Raw genomic sequence first — 14,163 nt, 5'->3', positions numbered from 1 at the left:
ATGCAAAATTTTGTGGTGACAAACTAAGAGTATTATGTTATGTTATGGTATTTTCTGGAGTGGTCAATTGCAATATAATATGCAGAATGAGGATATTTCCAAACTGACCGAAACCAGGACAAACAGAGGAAGTGGGAGAAATGTCGAACTACTACCAACAATAAAAACGGCCCTGGGGCGGGGGGGGGGGGGGAGGTTGGAGGGGAGGGGAGAGTTAAAGTTACTGAGATGATAAAGGGATTTCGTTTTTGTTTTGAAATTTTTCATTACGGGTTTTCTTTGAGGATAGGAAAATTTTGAAAATATAAGAAATATATTTAGACACTTTTGGACAATGCTAGCCGCGCAGTTCAGACTGTCAGATGCAAAAAAGATAAATTCAGCTGATGGTACGATGAATAAACCAACCACAAACATTTTCTTTCTATTTTTTGGCGTGCAAAATCATTTAATCCTTAACGGAAAACTTTCAGGGCTCGGAAATTTTAGTCCTACCTAAGATTTTTTTGGTTTCGTCGGGAATCCGACGCAAGGCACTAATGCGAACTAAATGTAGCCGAGAGATTTTCACGAAAAAATGCCGGCAGCACTAGAATTTCGACTCAGACCCCGAAGAGGCGTGGCACTATAACCTCGTGACATTTACTCCGATCGCCAAAACTTTTATGCTATGTTGTAGATTGATCTATATGTTACCCATGCTATATGTTAGACTTACGATCAAAGTAAAGGTGGGGATACCAGAGAGCTTCAAAGTAGGATGCTACCCTCACAAAATAACTGGGTCGAGTCACCTTAATATCGTCTCTCGATGCTAGGAAATTTTGGTGTACTGTATATAGTGCTAATTTTTTATTCTCATACTCAACTTAATAATGACCGAGGCACGGTCGCAACGTCGTTGTAAATTTTTACCTTAAATTGTCTTAAGTAACCCTTGCTGATAAGGATGTTTATTATTCTCATTAAAAAAGGAATTTAGGACGATTAAAACTCTCGCCGTTCAAAAGTACCAAAATTGAGGACGAAAAATCGCCTTCAAGCAGGTTTTCGTGGCCTTGTGCTTTTCTGCCTAGGCCATGTAATTGAATTCATAGAAAGAGACTATTATTCCGTAGAACGCGGCATAACTTCTTTTGAATGCGTATTCAATCTTCATTCGCCCAGCTCTCGAAATTAAACCACGACATTTTCAATAGGTTTTACTTTAACAGCTTACTCCACCACGAAAAACACGCAGAAAGCAAAAATTGCTGTTATTCATCTATCTTACCAATGCGACAAGCGGATGAACCAACGAGTTCGCGCGTAAAAACGTTTTGCTTTCGCACTTTGTAGTGATCCAGTTTGTGTTAATCTTGGTACTACAAACTAGCATTCACACAGTAATTGCGCCATTGTCGTGCAAGTCACTTTGAAAGACAGCATTAAGATGATCTAAGTCACGTGTGTCCACCGCTTTATGCAGCTCAGATTTGCCCATTAGCGACAGCGTCATGCGCAGTGTCGACCAAATGTTGTCTGACATTGTAGACACTGAGCCTCCTGGTCCAACAGAGCCCTGACAAAAAAGAAAGGGAAAAATAAATACTCTGGATGGATTGATGCAACACGTCGTCTAGAGCCATTGTAGAAGGGGTGTGTGGTGCTGAGAATGGCCAAGGATCCTTCGTAATGTCTCAGACACCTAAGAGGGTCTGAATGGGCGTAACCGACTATAATTATAACGACAACTATGACTGACTATCGGCAAAACGGGGAAGAATTACCGAAAGGAAAATATTAACCATCAACTTACACGGTTCGACATTCTAGGGAAGTTTATGTTCGTTTATACTTAATATGCTTATGGTCTTAGGAGAACCCTTGCGTGCAAATCCTTTATGAAATAAGGCACAGACCTGTGCGCTGCAATAGCTACAATGATCAGGCGATTATGAACGGAACTAAATGATCATTTTATGTAGTATTGAACGTTATTAGCAAATCGACTTATCAGTCCACTTGAAAAAGGGGAGAGCGCAGTCCGCGGTTCGATTGGGGTTGATGGGGTATTGCGCAGGATAATGGTGAAATGCTATGAAAGAGACAAAACCTGACGCTATAGACGCAAGAGGTTCACCGCTTCACAACCTCAAGCGTTTAGTTTACAACATCGCTGGATGTAATCAGTTAATGTTTTAAGTCTGTTAGTGGGGCAAATCATGGAGCAAATACACATTACAGCTGACCGCTGAAAAGAGAGCATCGCCTCGGCTGACGGTAATCCCCAGACTAAGACCCGATTAAACAGAGATATGATTACCAATTCACTGATACGCCGGCCCCGTGCGTATGCGGGAACCTGTTCAATGCGGATCATACCATGATTTAATTTTTGGGATTTTTCCAGTGATCCACAAAAGTAAGTTCTCGCCAAAAAAAAAAATCATCGCAAAAATTTACTTTAAGGTAAATCTTCTCCAACTTAAATTCACTTCCGATCGATCATCGGAACAATTAGTCACCGAAGTAATCGAATGAAAAAGAAAACTAACTGGTTTTACATAGAGTACGCACACCGTAGTATTGTTTGAAAAAATATATTTCCATTGCACGTACTCGATAAAAAAGAAAATATTTTCAATGATTTGTCCGGGACTCACTGAAAATCGCAAACATAAATTCCCAGCAAGAAAATTCAGACTGCCCTAATCGCAAAAATTAGTTCCTGTAACAAAAAACTCACCAATCCGGAAAAAAATTTCGTGCAACATGGTAGTGATTTGGAAGAGAGTTGCTGAGCGTGTTGTGTAGTGACGTGGAAATAGAACTGGTCCTACAGGAGATCATTGGAGAAGAGTTTAACTGGGGCGCTAAGAGAGACCCTGGTGCCCGTCGGAATATTCACTCCCGAGGTTTCTAAGAGAAATGTACGCGATTCTACATTCTTTAATGTCCCTAATGCAGAACCTTTCACAGATCTTACTCCCGAGCAAATTTATTGGCAACACAGACATGAGATGAAGCGGCAATGCGCCAATATATTTTTACTACGAATGGCGCAATGACTGAGGAGTTCAGCAGATATAACAGCAGACTTGCTAAACATCTCGCCATCAAAGGGGGGAAATTAGGCCAGTACAGTGTCTTGATTAAGGGCAAAAGCCTCATTTGCAATCTTTAGTTACGCTCAGCTTTCCTCTGCCCTAAGAGATCGAAATCAAGAAGAAACAGCTAAGAATGTGACTGCTAGAATAACCCCATCCCTTTTTCTTTCCTTTTTGTTTTTAAAAGCACCAATATCGAGACAATTTTAATTTGATATAGAACCTTACACTTTATCGAGGTAAATTTTTAATTAGAGGTACAATTTCTTTTAAAAGTGAAACTAGATCTTGATTAGAACTATCAAATTTCAATTACTACATCATTCATGATGCACATAACTTCTTTTTAGTTTCACTGAGTCTAAAGAGATTATATTTTGGAAGTAATATTGCATGGTGATGTATAAAAATAAATGAAGGATTTTCTTCTTTCTAATAATAATAATAATAATAATAATAATAATAATAATAATAATAATAATAATAATAATAATAATAAACGGGAACGCAGAATGCCTGGACGAATTAAGAGCTGAGGGAAGAGGCCTGGGTTCTAGACACAAGTTGCGCGGTGAAAATTCCAGAACGGAAGAAAAATTGGAGTGCACATGGACCGGATCGTCTCCTCAATTTTTGGTGGAAACGAGCTCACGTCTTACATGAGGGCGTAGTTTCAAGCTATCTCTGATTATGAGGAAGATCATTCTCCCTGGTTTTCTAAAGGGAAGACATCGCTGATTCAGAAGCCCGGAGAATTTTTACCAGTGACAACCAGTGCCCCATTATTTGCTTAAACACCATGTACATATGTTTCACGTCTTGCCTACTTGTCCCAACAGACCAACATCTAGACGAATATAACTTGATGGAGGGTGCTCGTACAGGATGTAGTGGTAAGGTAGACAACCTGTTGATTGATCGAACGATGACTTTAGATTGTCACAGGAGAAGGCGCAATGTAGGTATGGCATGGATTGATGTTAAGAAGGCGTGTGATTCAGTGGATCGTGGCTGCTTAAATAAGGTAATGCTGTTGCACAGGTTTCCGGTCTGGTTGCCCGAGACTCTTGACTGTATGCTCAAACCCAATAGCCTGGAAGATCAGTAATACCGAGGGATACAGATTGTCCAAACCCATCAGTTTTAAGGTTACTGACCTACTATATATATATTGACGACCTCAACATTTTCGCTGCATCTGAGAGTAAACTCAACCGGGTCATGAACATGGTCAAAACGACTATGGAAGATGTGTGCAGTGGTTCATGTTAGAAGAGGAGTGTATGTGAGTGATAACTCGAGGATGATATAGGACGAGACGGCCAGGATACCAATCCTCGAGGACGGGAAGCAGTACAATTTCCTAGGCGTGCTTTGGAGTGTTATGCAGGAGGATAAAACTGGTCTTGGGGTGCGGAGCCAAGGAGTACCTCCGACGGATGTCTGTCATTTGGACAAGTCCTTTGTCGGACCACATTCGTGTGACCGCTTCAAACCAGTTTGCCTTACCGGTGCTTGGTTATCTTCTGTGGACGCAACAGTGGCCGATAATGGATATACAGGTGATCGACAGGAAAGCTCGGAATATTGTTATTGAGAACGGGGGAAGGCACCCTCGTGGCTCGAATGCGATATTTTACCTACGGCGATAGAAGGTGGGCAGAGGTTTACGTTCGGTAGAGATGGAATATAAAGCCACGAGGGTTAAGGGTACGGTTAGACTCTATTGTAATCAAGATCCGGCCATACAAATGATGCGGGAGTTTGAAGAGCGAGCGGAGGAAATGGGACGGAGGTCCATGGTTAAAGAAGTGTTTAGGTTCGCGGAGGAACTTGGTGTCGAACTTAATTTGGAGCACCTTCGTATAGTCAAGACGGAACTGCGAAAGTGTCAAGTAGAGAGGCTAGAAGAAGATAGAAATCAGCGAAGGCGGGGAAGTCTAGTTATAGCTAGGTTTCGGGATGAGAAGTTGAGCGCTAGTGGATGCTTTGGTGGCTGACAGAGTGGAAGTCCTGTCCAAACGATCAACTACTACCAACTCGATTATATGCGAGTCAGAAGACCCAAACAAGTTCTGACGAGCAGCTGCTACATGACCCAGTTCTGAGAGCGAGGCGTGGTGTACGTTGTGCAGTAAGGCCCCAGAAAGTGTGGCTCACATCTTGTTTGGGTGCGGTGCGCTGGCACAGAGCAAGTAGCTTTCCCGATACGACTCAGCCTTAAAGGTACTTTAATATGAGACGTTGCATGATCTTGGACTCATGGGTGAGTTCCACCCAGGTACTCTTCGGCCAAGCCAAGGCCTGTATACGAGTCGGATGATGTACAAGCCTATTGGGACGTGCCAGTTTTTGCAGATCATGAAGTGGTGAGATGCAACAGAGTTGATATCTGAATCGTCAAGCACAAGACCAAGCGGGTCATAACCCTCGAAACGAGCTGTCCGTGAGTCAACAACAGAGAAAAGACGTACGAAGAGAAGAACGTAAAGTATGCCCCCCTGCGCTGGGAATTAAAACAGCAGTTCCCAACAACAGGAGAGAAAGTAAAGAGGTGCTGAAAAGAATGCAGAAGGCGGTGTGGTCGGGCACGCTCAATATTGCCCGGACATTTAAAGTTGTGACTTGAAAGAAAGACGATTGACTGTATTTTCCGACGATTTTTTTAAATCTAGCTTAGGCCAAGTTTGGATTCTGTGTTTTAGACGTTTCATTGGGTCGAGCCTTAATTTTGTTGTCTTTTATAAAGTGAATGTATATAGATAAAGATATCTTTAGATTTTTATTATTAGCGGAGCCCCATACCCGAAGTCAGAAAATTTGGTTATGACGTGAGCGTACACCGTCCGTACAGACTCTGGGGGTAGGGGTAAAAAAACCCAGTAGGGTAGAGAAGGGAATCCCAAACATGTACGTTGCGATTCGTTTAGGCGCAAAATTAACCATTTTAGGGGCAACCAACGGAGTTGCTCTAGTAAAAATCTACATTGCAGTTCTTGTGTTCGACGTACGAATGAAATTTGTTTGCTGACAGACCACCTGCCGACAACTAAAGCCTTTTTTCCCTCAACTGAGGGAGTAAAAAAGAGTCGAAGTAATCGTCTGAAATTCAGGCTACGTGGCCTCAAGTTTATCAAATATACACCGAGCTTAAATTAATTTTGTGGTTGCAAATGAAAAGGGAAAGGTTTTAGAGAAAACTCATTTCTAGTTTCAGTCACACTTCTTGCTGTCTTGAACAAGTAGTGTCGTTGTTGTGCGTGTTTCATTGAAGTTTTATTCATGTTTTGATCGTCAGTCACAATTTTATCAAGGTGGTGAGGCTTTCTTTCCCTTTTGCGGACTGTGTCATAATGACGCGTTAATGAATTGTCTGAAAATGGTTTAGCATGGCGTGTCAGTGTGATTTGCGACTGTTAACTCACATTGTTTATTCTCGCCGAAAAAAAAGTACATAAAAGATTTGTCGATTATTTTACCGACTAACATGTAACTTCGCCAAAATGACTTCCTCTTTTTCGAATACGTTAGATCAGTGTTATTTTTAAAGTGCACATTTAGCCGTATTAAAATTCACAACACGCAAAAGACAGTTTGTGTAGACTGCAAAATTACGGTTATAACTTATTCATTGAGGGAAATGTTAAATAAAAGTTATCAACCTTCATGGGCCTTTTTCCAGAAGAAACAAAAAGTATAACTTACAGTAAAGGTTACTGAGTATCAGATATTGGGATGTATAATCTAAAGGCTAGTTTATAAGTAACGGTTTCTAGGTCCGATTTTGCAAAGAAAACATATTCTTAACACAAAAATCGGCCTAATTTACCATTTAGGTAGAATCCCTTTAAGACCAAAAGATTAACCCACAAACATAAACTGTGAACTGGACGCAGCCAAAGAGTTTCGTGACTGACAACCATTCTTTATAAAAAAAAAATTTCTGGATTTCTTTGCAAATGTTGAAGCTCCTACGTTTTAATTTTTGGGTTTTAAGTAATTAAAACTATATAAATGGGCACTTCACTTTTAGCTTTGGCTAAATCATTTACAAGCTTTTCTCGTCTTCTCCCAACTTCCCGCGTAGGTTATCACGCCGGTAAACCCATAGAAAGTGTGGTCTGTTAGTGAAATAACTATTATTATTCTAATTCCTAGGCTCATTGGGTTCGCTGTGCGCCCTAAACAGCATTCTAAGCTGTAGGCAGAGGCCTACTCTGGGACCTTAACTCGCCGCGAAATTGTGCGAGCTAATGCGAGTTTAGGCGAGTTAAGGTGAGATAAGGAAGAATTGAGCTCACCTATCAGTTGCGAGTTTGTGCTAGATAAGGCGAGTTAGGGGAAAATGATCCACCTTCTGTTGAGGTTATAAGGGTTAAAACTTATAATATGCTTTAGTAATACTGTATACATATAAAGATGCCTTGCAGTCTTTGTATGTCTTATATATATAGTAGGCTCCATGTTGTCCAATTACGAATAAAATTAAACAAAAAATTTCAGATGAGCTCCAAAGTTGAATGAAGCCAAATATTGTTTAAATTTATTACTTGAATTATTTTCCTAATTGGACAAGCTTAAGTATGGATATGCTAGTGATATGGAGTCCTGTTCTTTATTAATTATATAGCATTTAGACACCAAACTATACAACTTGGTGGCTGTATCATAATAATAATCATCGTCATCATCATCATATATTCTTTATTAAAGCTATATAATTATTTGGCAGAATAATAAATTACCAGTAGTGAAGAAAAAAAATGAAAACAAAACAATCATGAATTGATAAAAAAAATGTAGCTGTAGTATAAGCACAGGTAGGATATTTTATTTTATTCATTTATTTTATTCAATAACACTATGTTTTAATAGGCAGGTGAGCATAATGTATCACATGACATGTCATCAATTGTTATCACTAACTCCAGAATTGAAAAAAATAAATGTTTTGCAGTCTGTGTCAATGTTCTTCAAAGAACTAGTATAAAAAACCGGGGAAGCTGACGAATTACAACTCAGCTAAGGAAATTTTTACGACACAATCAATTTTACTGAAATTAAATGAAATTTCTTTCTCCTTGAAAATTTTAAGACTTATCTTTAAGTCTTCCATTTGATCCATTCTCTCCACTTTACTGATGGTTTCCCTTGAAATCCAGCTCAATTGTTTGTTTTCCCTGACAGAAATGATTGCCTTTTCGTTTCCTCGGATAATCTATTTTAATTTCTTGCAAATGGAGGCTGATGCCTTTTCGCAAAGACAACGTTCCCGTATTTTAGAAACTCCTTCCTTAAACTTGGACAATCCTGTGAGAGACACCTTGACTTCTACAAAAGAAAGGAGGATTAAGTTAACTTGATGGTAAACTCTTTATCATTCTCAGCCTAGCAAAACAGCAAAAAATAAAGGACCATATTTTCTGTTCAGGCTTACTTATTTTTTATAAAGTGTCAGAAAGTGTCCATAGTTGTGCAGTGGACTATACCTTATTTAACTTGATTAACAAGAAAACACTCTCCACTATCGGCTTTGTCTTCCAGACTCTTGAGAGTTGTCACTGATGAATCTTTCCTGCGTGTTTTCATGTCACGTACGCCACATTGAAGCTTCCTACCTAAAACTTGCCAGTGGACTGGGATCAACAAGGCTTTTATATAGTAAACGTTGCAAAGGTAAAAGGCTTTAGCTTAGCTTACCTGCATGTGATACATTTTGAAACTTCTCGATTTAACATCAAAAGTTTTACACGAGTTCTCCTCCTTTCCTTCAGAAGTTTTCCCGCCCATCTTGAAAATTACCCAGAATGCATATCGAGGACAATAGGCTGAGCGAGAGGGCCCTGGGAAGACACGAGTTACCAGTATCTTCTGGGTAATTTCAAAGATGGCGAACGAAGTTGGCTATCAATGCTGAAATTGTACCTTAAGCAATCCTCCATTCAGTTAAGGGCTAAATGTAACAAGTCTTTATGAATCATGCCTGGGTTATGGTTGTCAGTCTGACTACAATGTAGGCCACACAGGATGTCACGTTGAACCAATGTACAGATCTTCTAGTATGAGGTAAATATTTATAAGAATTATTTCTAAGAAATATGGACTGCAATCAGTATGTGGAGTATTTAAAGGATTCTCGATTCTGCCTACATCCTAGCCTTTCGTTGATGATTGTCAACTGGAATCCTCATTAAGCTTCATCAGATTATAAGATGATACCTATGCTATGCATTATATTTGCAAAGTAACTAAACTTTCCATTACAATTAAACTTTTTTGAAAATCATTAACCAGCTTAAAACTAAAAATTTAATATTCTGGTATTGTGTTTTTGTATTTCACTCTAAATTCGAGATTTCTTATTTTAAGCCAAAAATTAAAAACAAATCATAGGATAATATTTTTTTCTTCAGTTGAGAGATTCAAAGCAATCTTGAATTTAGAGTGTTTCTTTGTCTCGCGTAGAAGTGTAAGACTAAAACTTAAACTATTTTATGAAAACGTTTTCATGGATTCACTGTTTGTGCTTTTCGTTAATGTCACTTACTTTGTGGACCAACACACAAACAGTCAACGTGGGATTTGTAAGACCCTGTGACCTCATGCCTTTGGAATTTCTGCTATGCTTAGCATTGAAGCCTTTTCGTTAGGCAACGAGTTAGTGCATGTTAGGCTGTTCCTTGTAGTTCCATTGACAGTCCAGTTGTGACTCCAAGGCATGACAATGTTAAGCAAGAAAAACCTCATCGAATCTTTAGTGGTGAAATACCCTTAACACAGAGGCTATTGGAAATTCCAGAAGGATGGGATTGGTCAATTAAATATTTTTTAAAGGTAAAAACGCTATTTTCGTTAAAAATCAGTATCTTTTAAACTTTTGAAATTTGTATTCTTTGGCATCTTCCCTTTATGGAGTAATTGTGAAATTACACTGAGAGTAGGATTGGTATCCACTTGGCAGTGGCGAGATTGGGCGAGTTTGTGCGAGAAAATGCGAGTTTAGGCGAGATAAGGAAATTTGAACGTAATCTCAAGTTGCGAGTTAGGGCGAGTTAAGGTTCCAGAGTAGGCCTAGGCAACCATCTGGGAACTCTGTTATAATAATATGTGAACTGACAGACGATGAAATTGTAAATTTTTTAGAGTATATAAATAGATATAGATATTTTTATATACCAGTTGATACGTATGCACGACTATCCGCAGAATGCTCAATAGAAGGACTAGAGCGTAGTATAATCCAGGTTATCTGGTGTCAACGTGAGATTTGTTTTGGCATTTTTATTATTATTTGGTTTCGTAACGCACGGCATGTACGGCACTCCTCAGATAAAATTGCCAACAAAAAGTTCGTTACAACATACGCTAAGACTACAAACGTGCGAGCAGAATTTGAATCAAAAACTATTGCGTGACAACGGAAGATGTAAAGCTGCTAAGAAGGAGTTTGCGCGCGTGCCTGCAGGAAGTTACAAGTTCATTTCGCTTGTTCAAGTTCGCCAGATCGGGTCTGCAAATAGTAAAATATTTTTCCCACAGGCACAAATTACAGCTGTTGAAAGCAGGATTAAAAGGCGCGGCTTGGTTTAAGATCTTCCAAGTTACAATATATTCAATCTTAGCGTCTTTCAAATGCCAGATATGCTTGCTGAGTTCTGTACTGAGTCTCTTGTTTGGGTCTCTGAAAGAAGACTTATGGTTTGCGTATCTGGTCTTAAAAGAGTTCTTCTCAGTAAGGTCTACATAGGTCTCAGCAGGCCTGTTGTCATCCGTTGTCACTGTGGCTTGGTAGATCACGGCTGATTTTAAGCAATTACCATCCAGACGGCAATGAGCTGGTTGACGGCAGTTGCAAGCTTTAGGTGGTACGGCGTTCCTTTTCCGTCGGGTGGATTTGTCATCAACTTTTTGTTTTAGATTCGGCATGCAGCTGTAACTGATCTTAACTGTGTTGAAGGTTGAAGATTTTATTCAGCGCGTGGAACTTCGGGGATGCTTCGTCGAGGATCTTTAGGAAGGATCGTCCAACGTTAGTAGCCACGTTCCTGCTGAAAGGGGGGTTGTACCTAATGATGTCTCTATGGCGGTTCCTTCGTCCAGAGTTCGGAGACTGTGCCGTAGGAACTGAGTTGTGGCTGTACCCGCTGTCATGGAGGGCTCTCTGATAAAGAGGCGCCGCTTTGTTAAACGAATCTTCATCTATAGAGATTTCGGACAGCCTTCTTTTGATGGACTTTGGGATGTTTTCGATGATGCGGGGTGGATGGTTAGATTTCTTGTTGACGTAGAGTGGAATGTTTCCTGGTTTGATGTATGACAAGTATTTACCGTTAGCCAGGTTAAAGGAACAGGTTCACGGTTAGGCGCATGCTCATTAATAAAATTGCTTTTTTTCCAATTTATTATTAATTCTATGGGTTAATAATCCCACCCACATGTATCTCAGCGATCTCAGAGTGTATTTCAAAGTGGAAGTGTATTTCAGAGTAACCTAGACTGCGAGTAGTCTTATTTTTCTTTGCAAAGTTACTGCAAGAGAAAACCAAGCACGCAAGCCGCGATAAACGAGGGCGTAAGCCCGAGAAGAAAAAATAAGAGACTGTTGACTCTTTTGTTCAGTCTGGGGACAAGGAAGCTGTCAAGGTAATTTAATTAACCAATTACTGGTAACCCGATTAACTTGAAACGATTTATAAATAGAACATTAACAACTGAAAAATTTTACCTTTTTAAATCCAGTAATATTGCCTTGAATTCTCGTAGAATTCCTTTCCCTTGAGGAAATTTACAGCAGTTTCCTTCTGTAAGATATCCTTAAACGTTGTAGATAACAAGCGATTACTGACCGCTAGGTTCATAATTGTTAGTTGTGACGCGTGACTATTCTCCACCACAAAGCAGTCAATGATCTGTCAACAGCTGTAAAACTGACCAATCGGCCACTCTGTTTCTGGGCTGACGGAGAGTTTGTTTGCAAAAAAAGTGCAATCGCGCTAGCTAAGAACTAGACGGATTTTAAGAGAAAAGGCGGACTGCAAGCAGTCTAAGAGTAACCTGAAGTAGGATGAATGGATTATGACATGATCATATTCCTTGCATAGACGATACAGCATGTCCCGGTAGAGAAACAGCATTTTGATAAATGAGCATGCGCTGAACCGTGAACCTGTCCCTTTAAGTATGACGTCAAGAAAGTTTACAACTTTCTTATTGGCCTCGATAGTAATCTTCAGACGTACTTGGCGAAAATGCTACACAGTTCCTTCTTAATAAGCTCAGCCTGCCGAGGTGATGCCTTGGTTACACCTAGACCGTCATCTCTGCAGAAGCCAAAGTTACATGCGTTACTGAACCTTTCTTTGATGTTGTGGGGAAGGTAAGTGCCGACGAGTTCGCATGATTCGGCCCCACCGTAACTGCCCATGGTCACATCGAAAAGAGCTTTTTGCCTGAAGGATAATATGCCGTTCGTCGTCGCAAACGGTGACATGCTTCTATGCGAATTCGAGAGCGGCACCCAGCAAGTCGATGGAGATCGATGGGTAAAACTCTACCACATCGAATGCAATAAATGTGTACAACTCTTTATGCTGTATTCCAGTGAACCAAGATAAGATGGCCTTAGTGTTTTTCCATTGGTTTGATTTCAGCGTTCAAACAGGTGCAGTGTTGATGCGGTCAAGGAGCTGTTTGCTGATCTTTCCAATCTCATGCTTAGCTGGGTTGATAAGGCGGCAAGTGGGGTTGTTTGCGAAATTAGGCTTGTGGACTTTGAGAGTAATAAAGGCTTCACGTTTGGCAGTGGTATTTATCCTGCTATCTAGCTGTAGTTTCTTAGCAATATCTTTGGCCTTCAGCTCAATGGAATCCGCTGTGTCCAGGGTTACGTTCTTGTAGGTCTTAGTAATATTTTTCTGCAGTAGATCGTTGTATGATTGTGTGTCCATTTTGTAAACGTTTGAAGTCTTGCCCGCGGGTACCAAGAGCTTGTCAGATCTCATGATGCTGTCATGAATGTCTGAAGAAAGCTTATGCTGAAACTTGCAGTTTACTGTCCGAAATTTGATCTTCTCTATCATATTTCGAAGCCTTTTTAACTCCCAGGCTCACAGGTTACGCTGTGCGCCCTGTGCAGCTTTTTAAGCTTTTAGCATCCAGTTGAGAACTCTGCTATAATAATGATGATAATAATAATGATGATGATGATGACGATGATAACGATGATAATAATATCAAGAGAGGATAGCACCAACAAGTCAACCCCAAGCTAATAAGAGTGGCCTTAAATATTACAGCTTAACCCCTTCGCTGCCAACCCCATTGAGAACTCCTGTGCCAACACCCTCTGAATCATGAGAGTTGATGTTTTCGTCATTCTCATTCGGTCCAGAGTTCTCCTCAAAATCACTAAAATCGTTGTCATTATCGCAAAAAGGTTCCTCTCCGGAATCATTCCATACTTCATCTAACACATCTTGAGCAGTTTCGTATCTCTCCATATTCAAAATCGAACAGACATTTTTCTTTGCTCTTCCAGCTACATGCTTTTGAAAGCAATATGGCGGACGGCGCACGAAAGTGTTTTTGTGTAATCTATAAACCCGCTTTGCTAAATGTGGGACTAGGCACTAGTAGTTACCAGTGTACTAAATTCTTTTGGGCCTTAGAGGCCAGGTTATATTACATCTCCAGTGACGGGGATTTGACTGTTACTCTCTAATTTTTGACGTACTGAGTACATCATGCAGGCAGACGAATTGCAAGTTGCGTGACGTACTCAGTACGTCACACAGGCAGTAATTACTGATCTTAACGTTTTGAAACAAAGTTACAATATTACAATAATCGGCTCCTGCAATAAGAAATTAAAAAACCTAAAAAAAATTGTAAAGTACACTGGATTTTTCTATAACTGGAAATTCTTTTCCAACAGCATGCGCTCTCATTGGTTACTTTGAGGTCACGTGAGGGTAACAGTGCACTGTTACCCGCGAATGTCGACCGATGGCAGGTTTAATGAATTTCCAGCTTCAAATTTTCCAGCTGTACAACAAATCATTTAAAGACTGGTCCC

The 14,163-nt window shown here is 40.0% G+C and overlaps 1 protein-coding gene across 2 annotated transcripts in view; it reads right to left on the bottom strand.

Annotated features, from left to right (window-relative positions):
- Positions 1 to 837: 837 nt before the first annotated feature.
- Positions 838 to 14,163, bottom strand: part of LOC140945617 (peroxisomal targeting signal 1 receptor-like) — a 47,069-nt gene continuing 33,743 nt past the window's right edge. For both annotated transcript variants that reach the window (XM_073394638.1, XM_073394645.1), the window contains one exon: positions 838 to 1,561. In XM_073394638.1, the coding sequence (XP_073250739.1) occupies positions 1,379 to 1,561 (183 nt within the window). In that variant the 3' untranslated portion in view covers positions 838 to 1,378. The remainder of the gene's footprint in view (positions 1,562 to 14,163) is intronic.

The sequence above is a fragment of the Porites lutea genome, chromosome 1 (genome assembly GCF_958299795.1).
Source record: "Porites lutea chromosome 1, jaPorLute2.1, whole genome shotgun sequence".
In the NCBI taxonomy this organism is placed as follows: domain Eukaryota; kingdom Metazoa; phylum Cnidaria; class Anthozoa; order Scleractinia; family Poritidae; genus Porites; species Porites lutea.
Note: the sequence above shows the minus strand (reverse complement) of the source record. Positions and strands in the feature narration are given on the sequence as shown.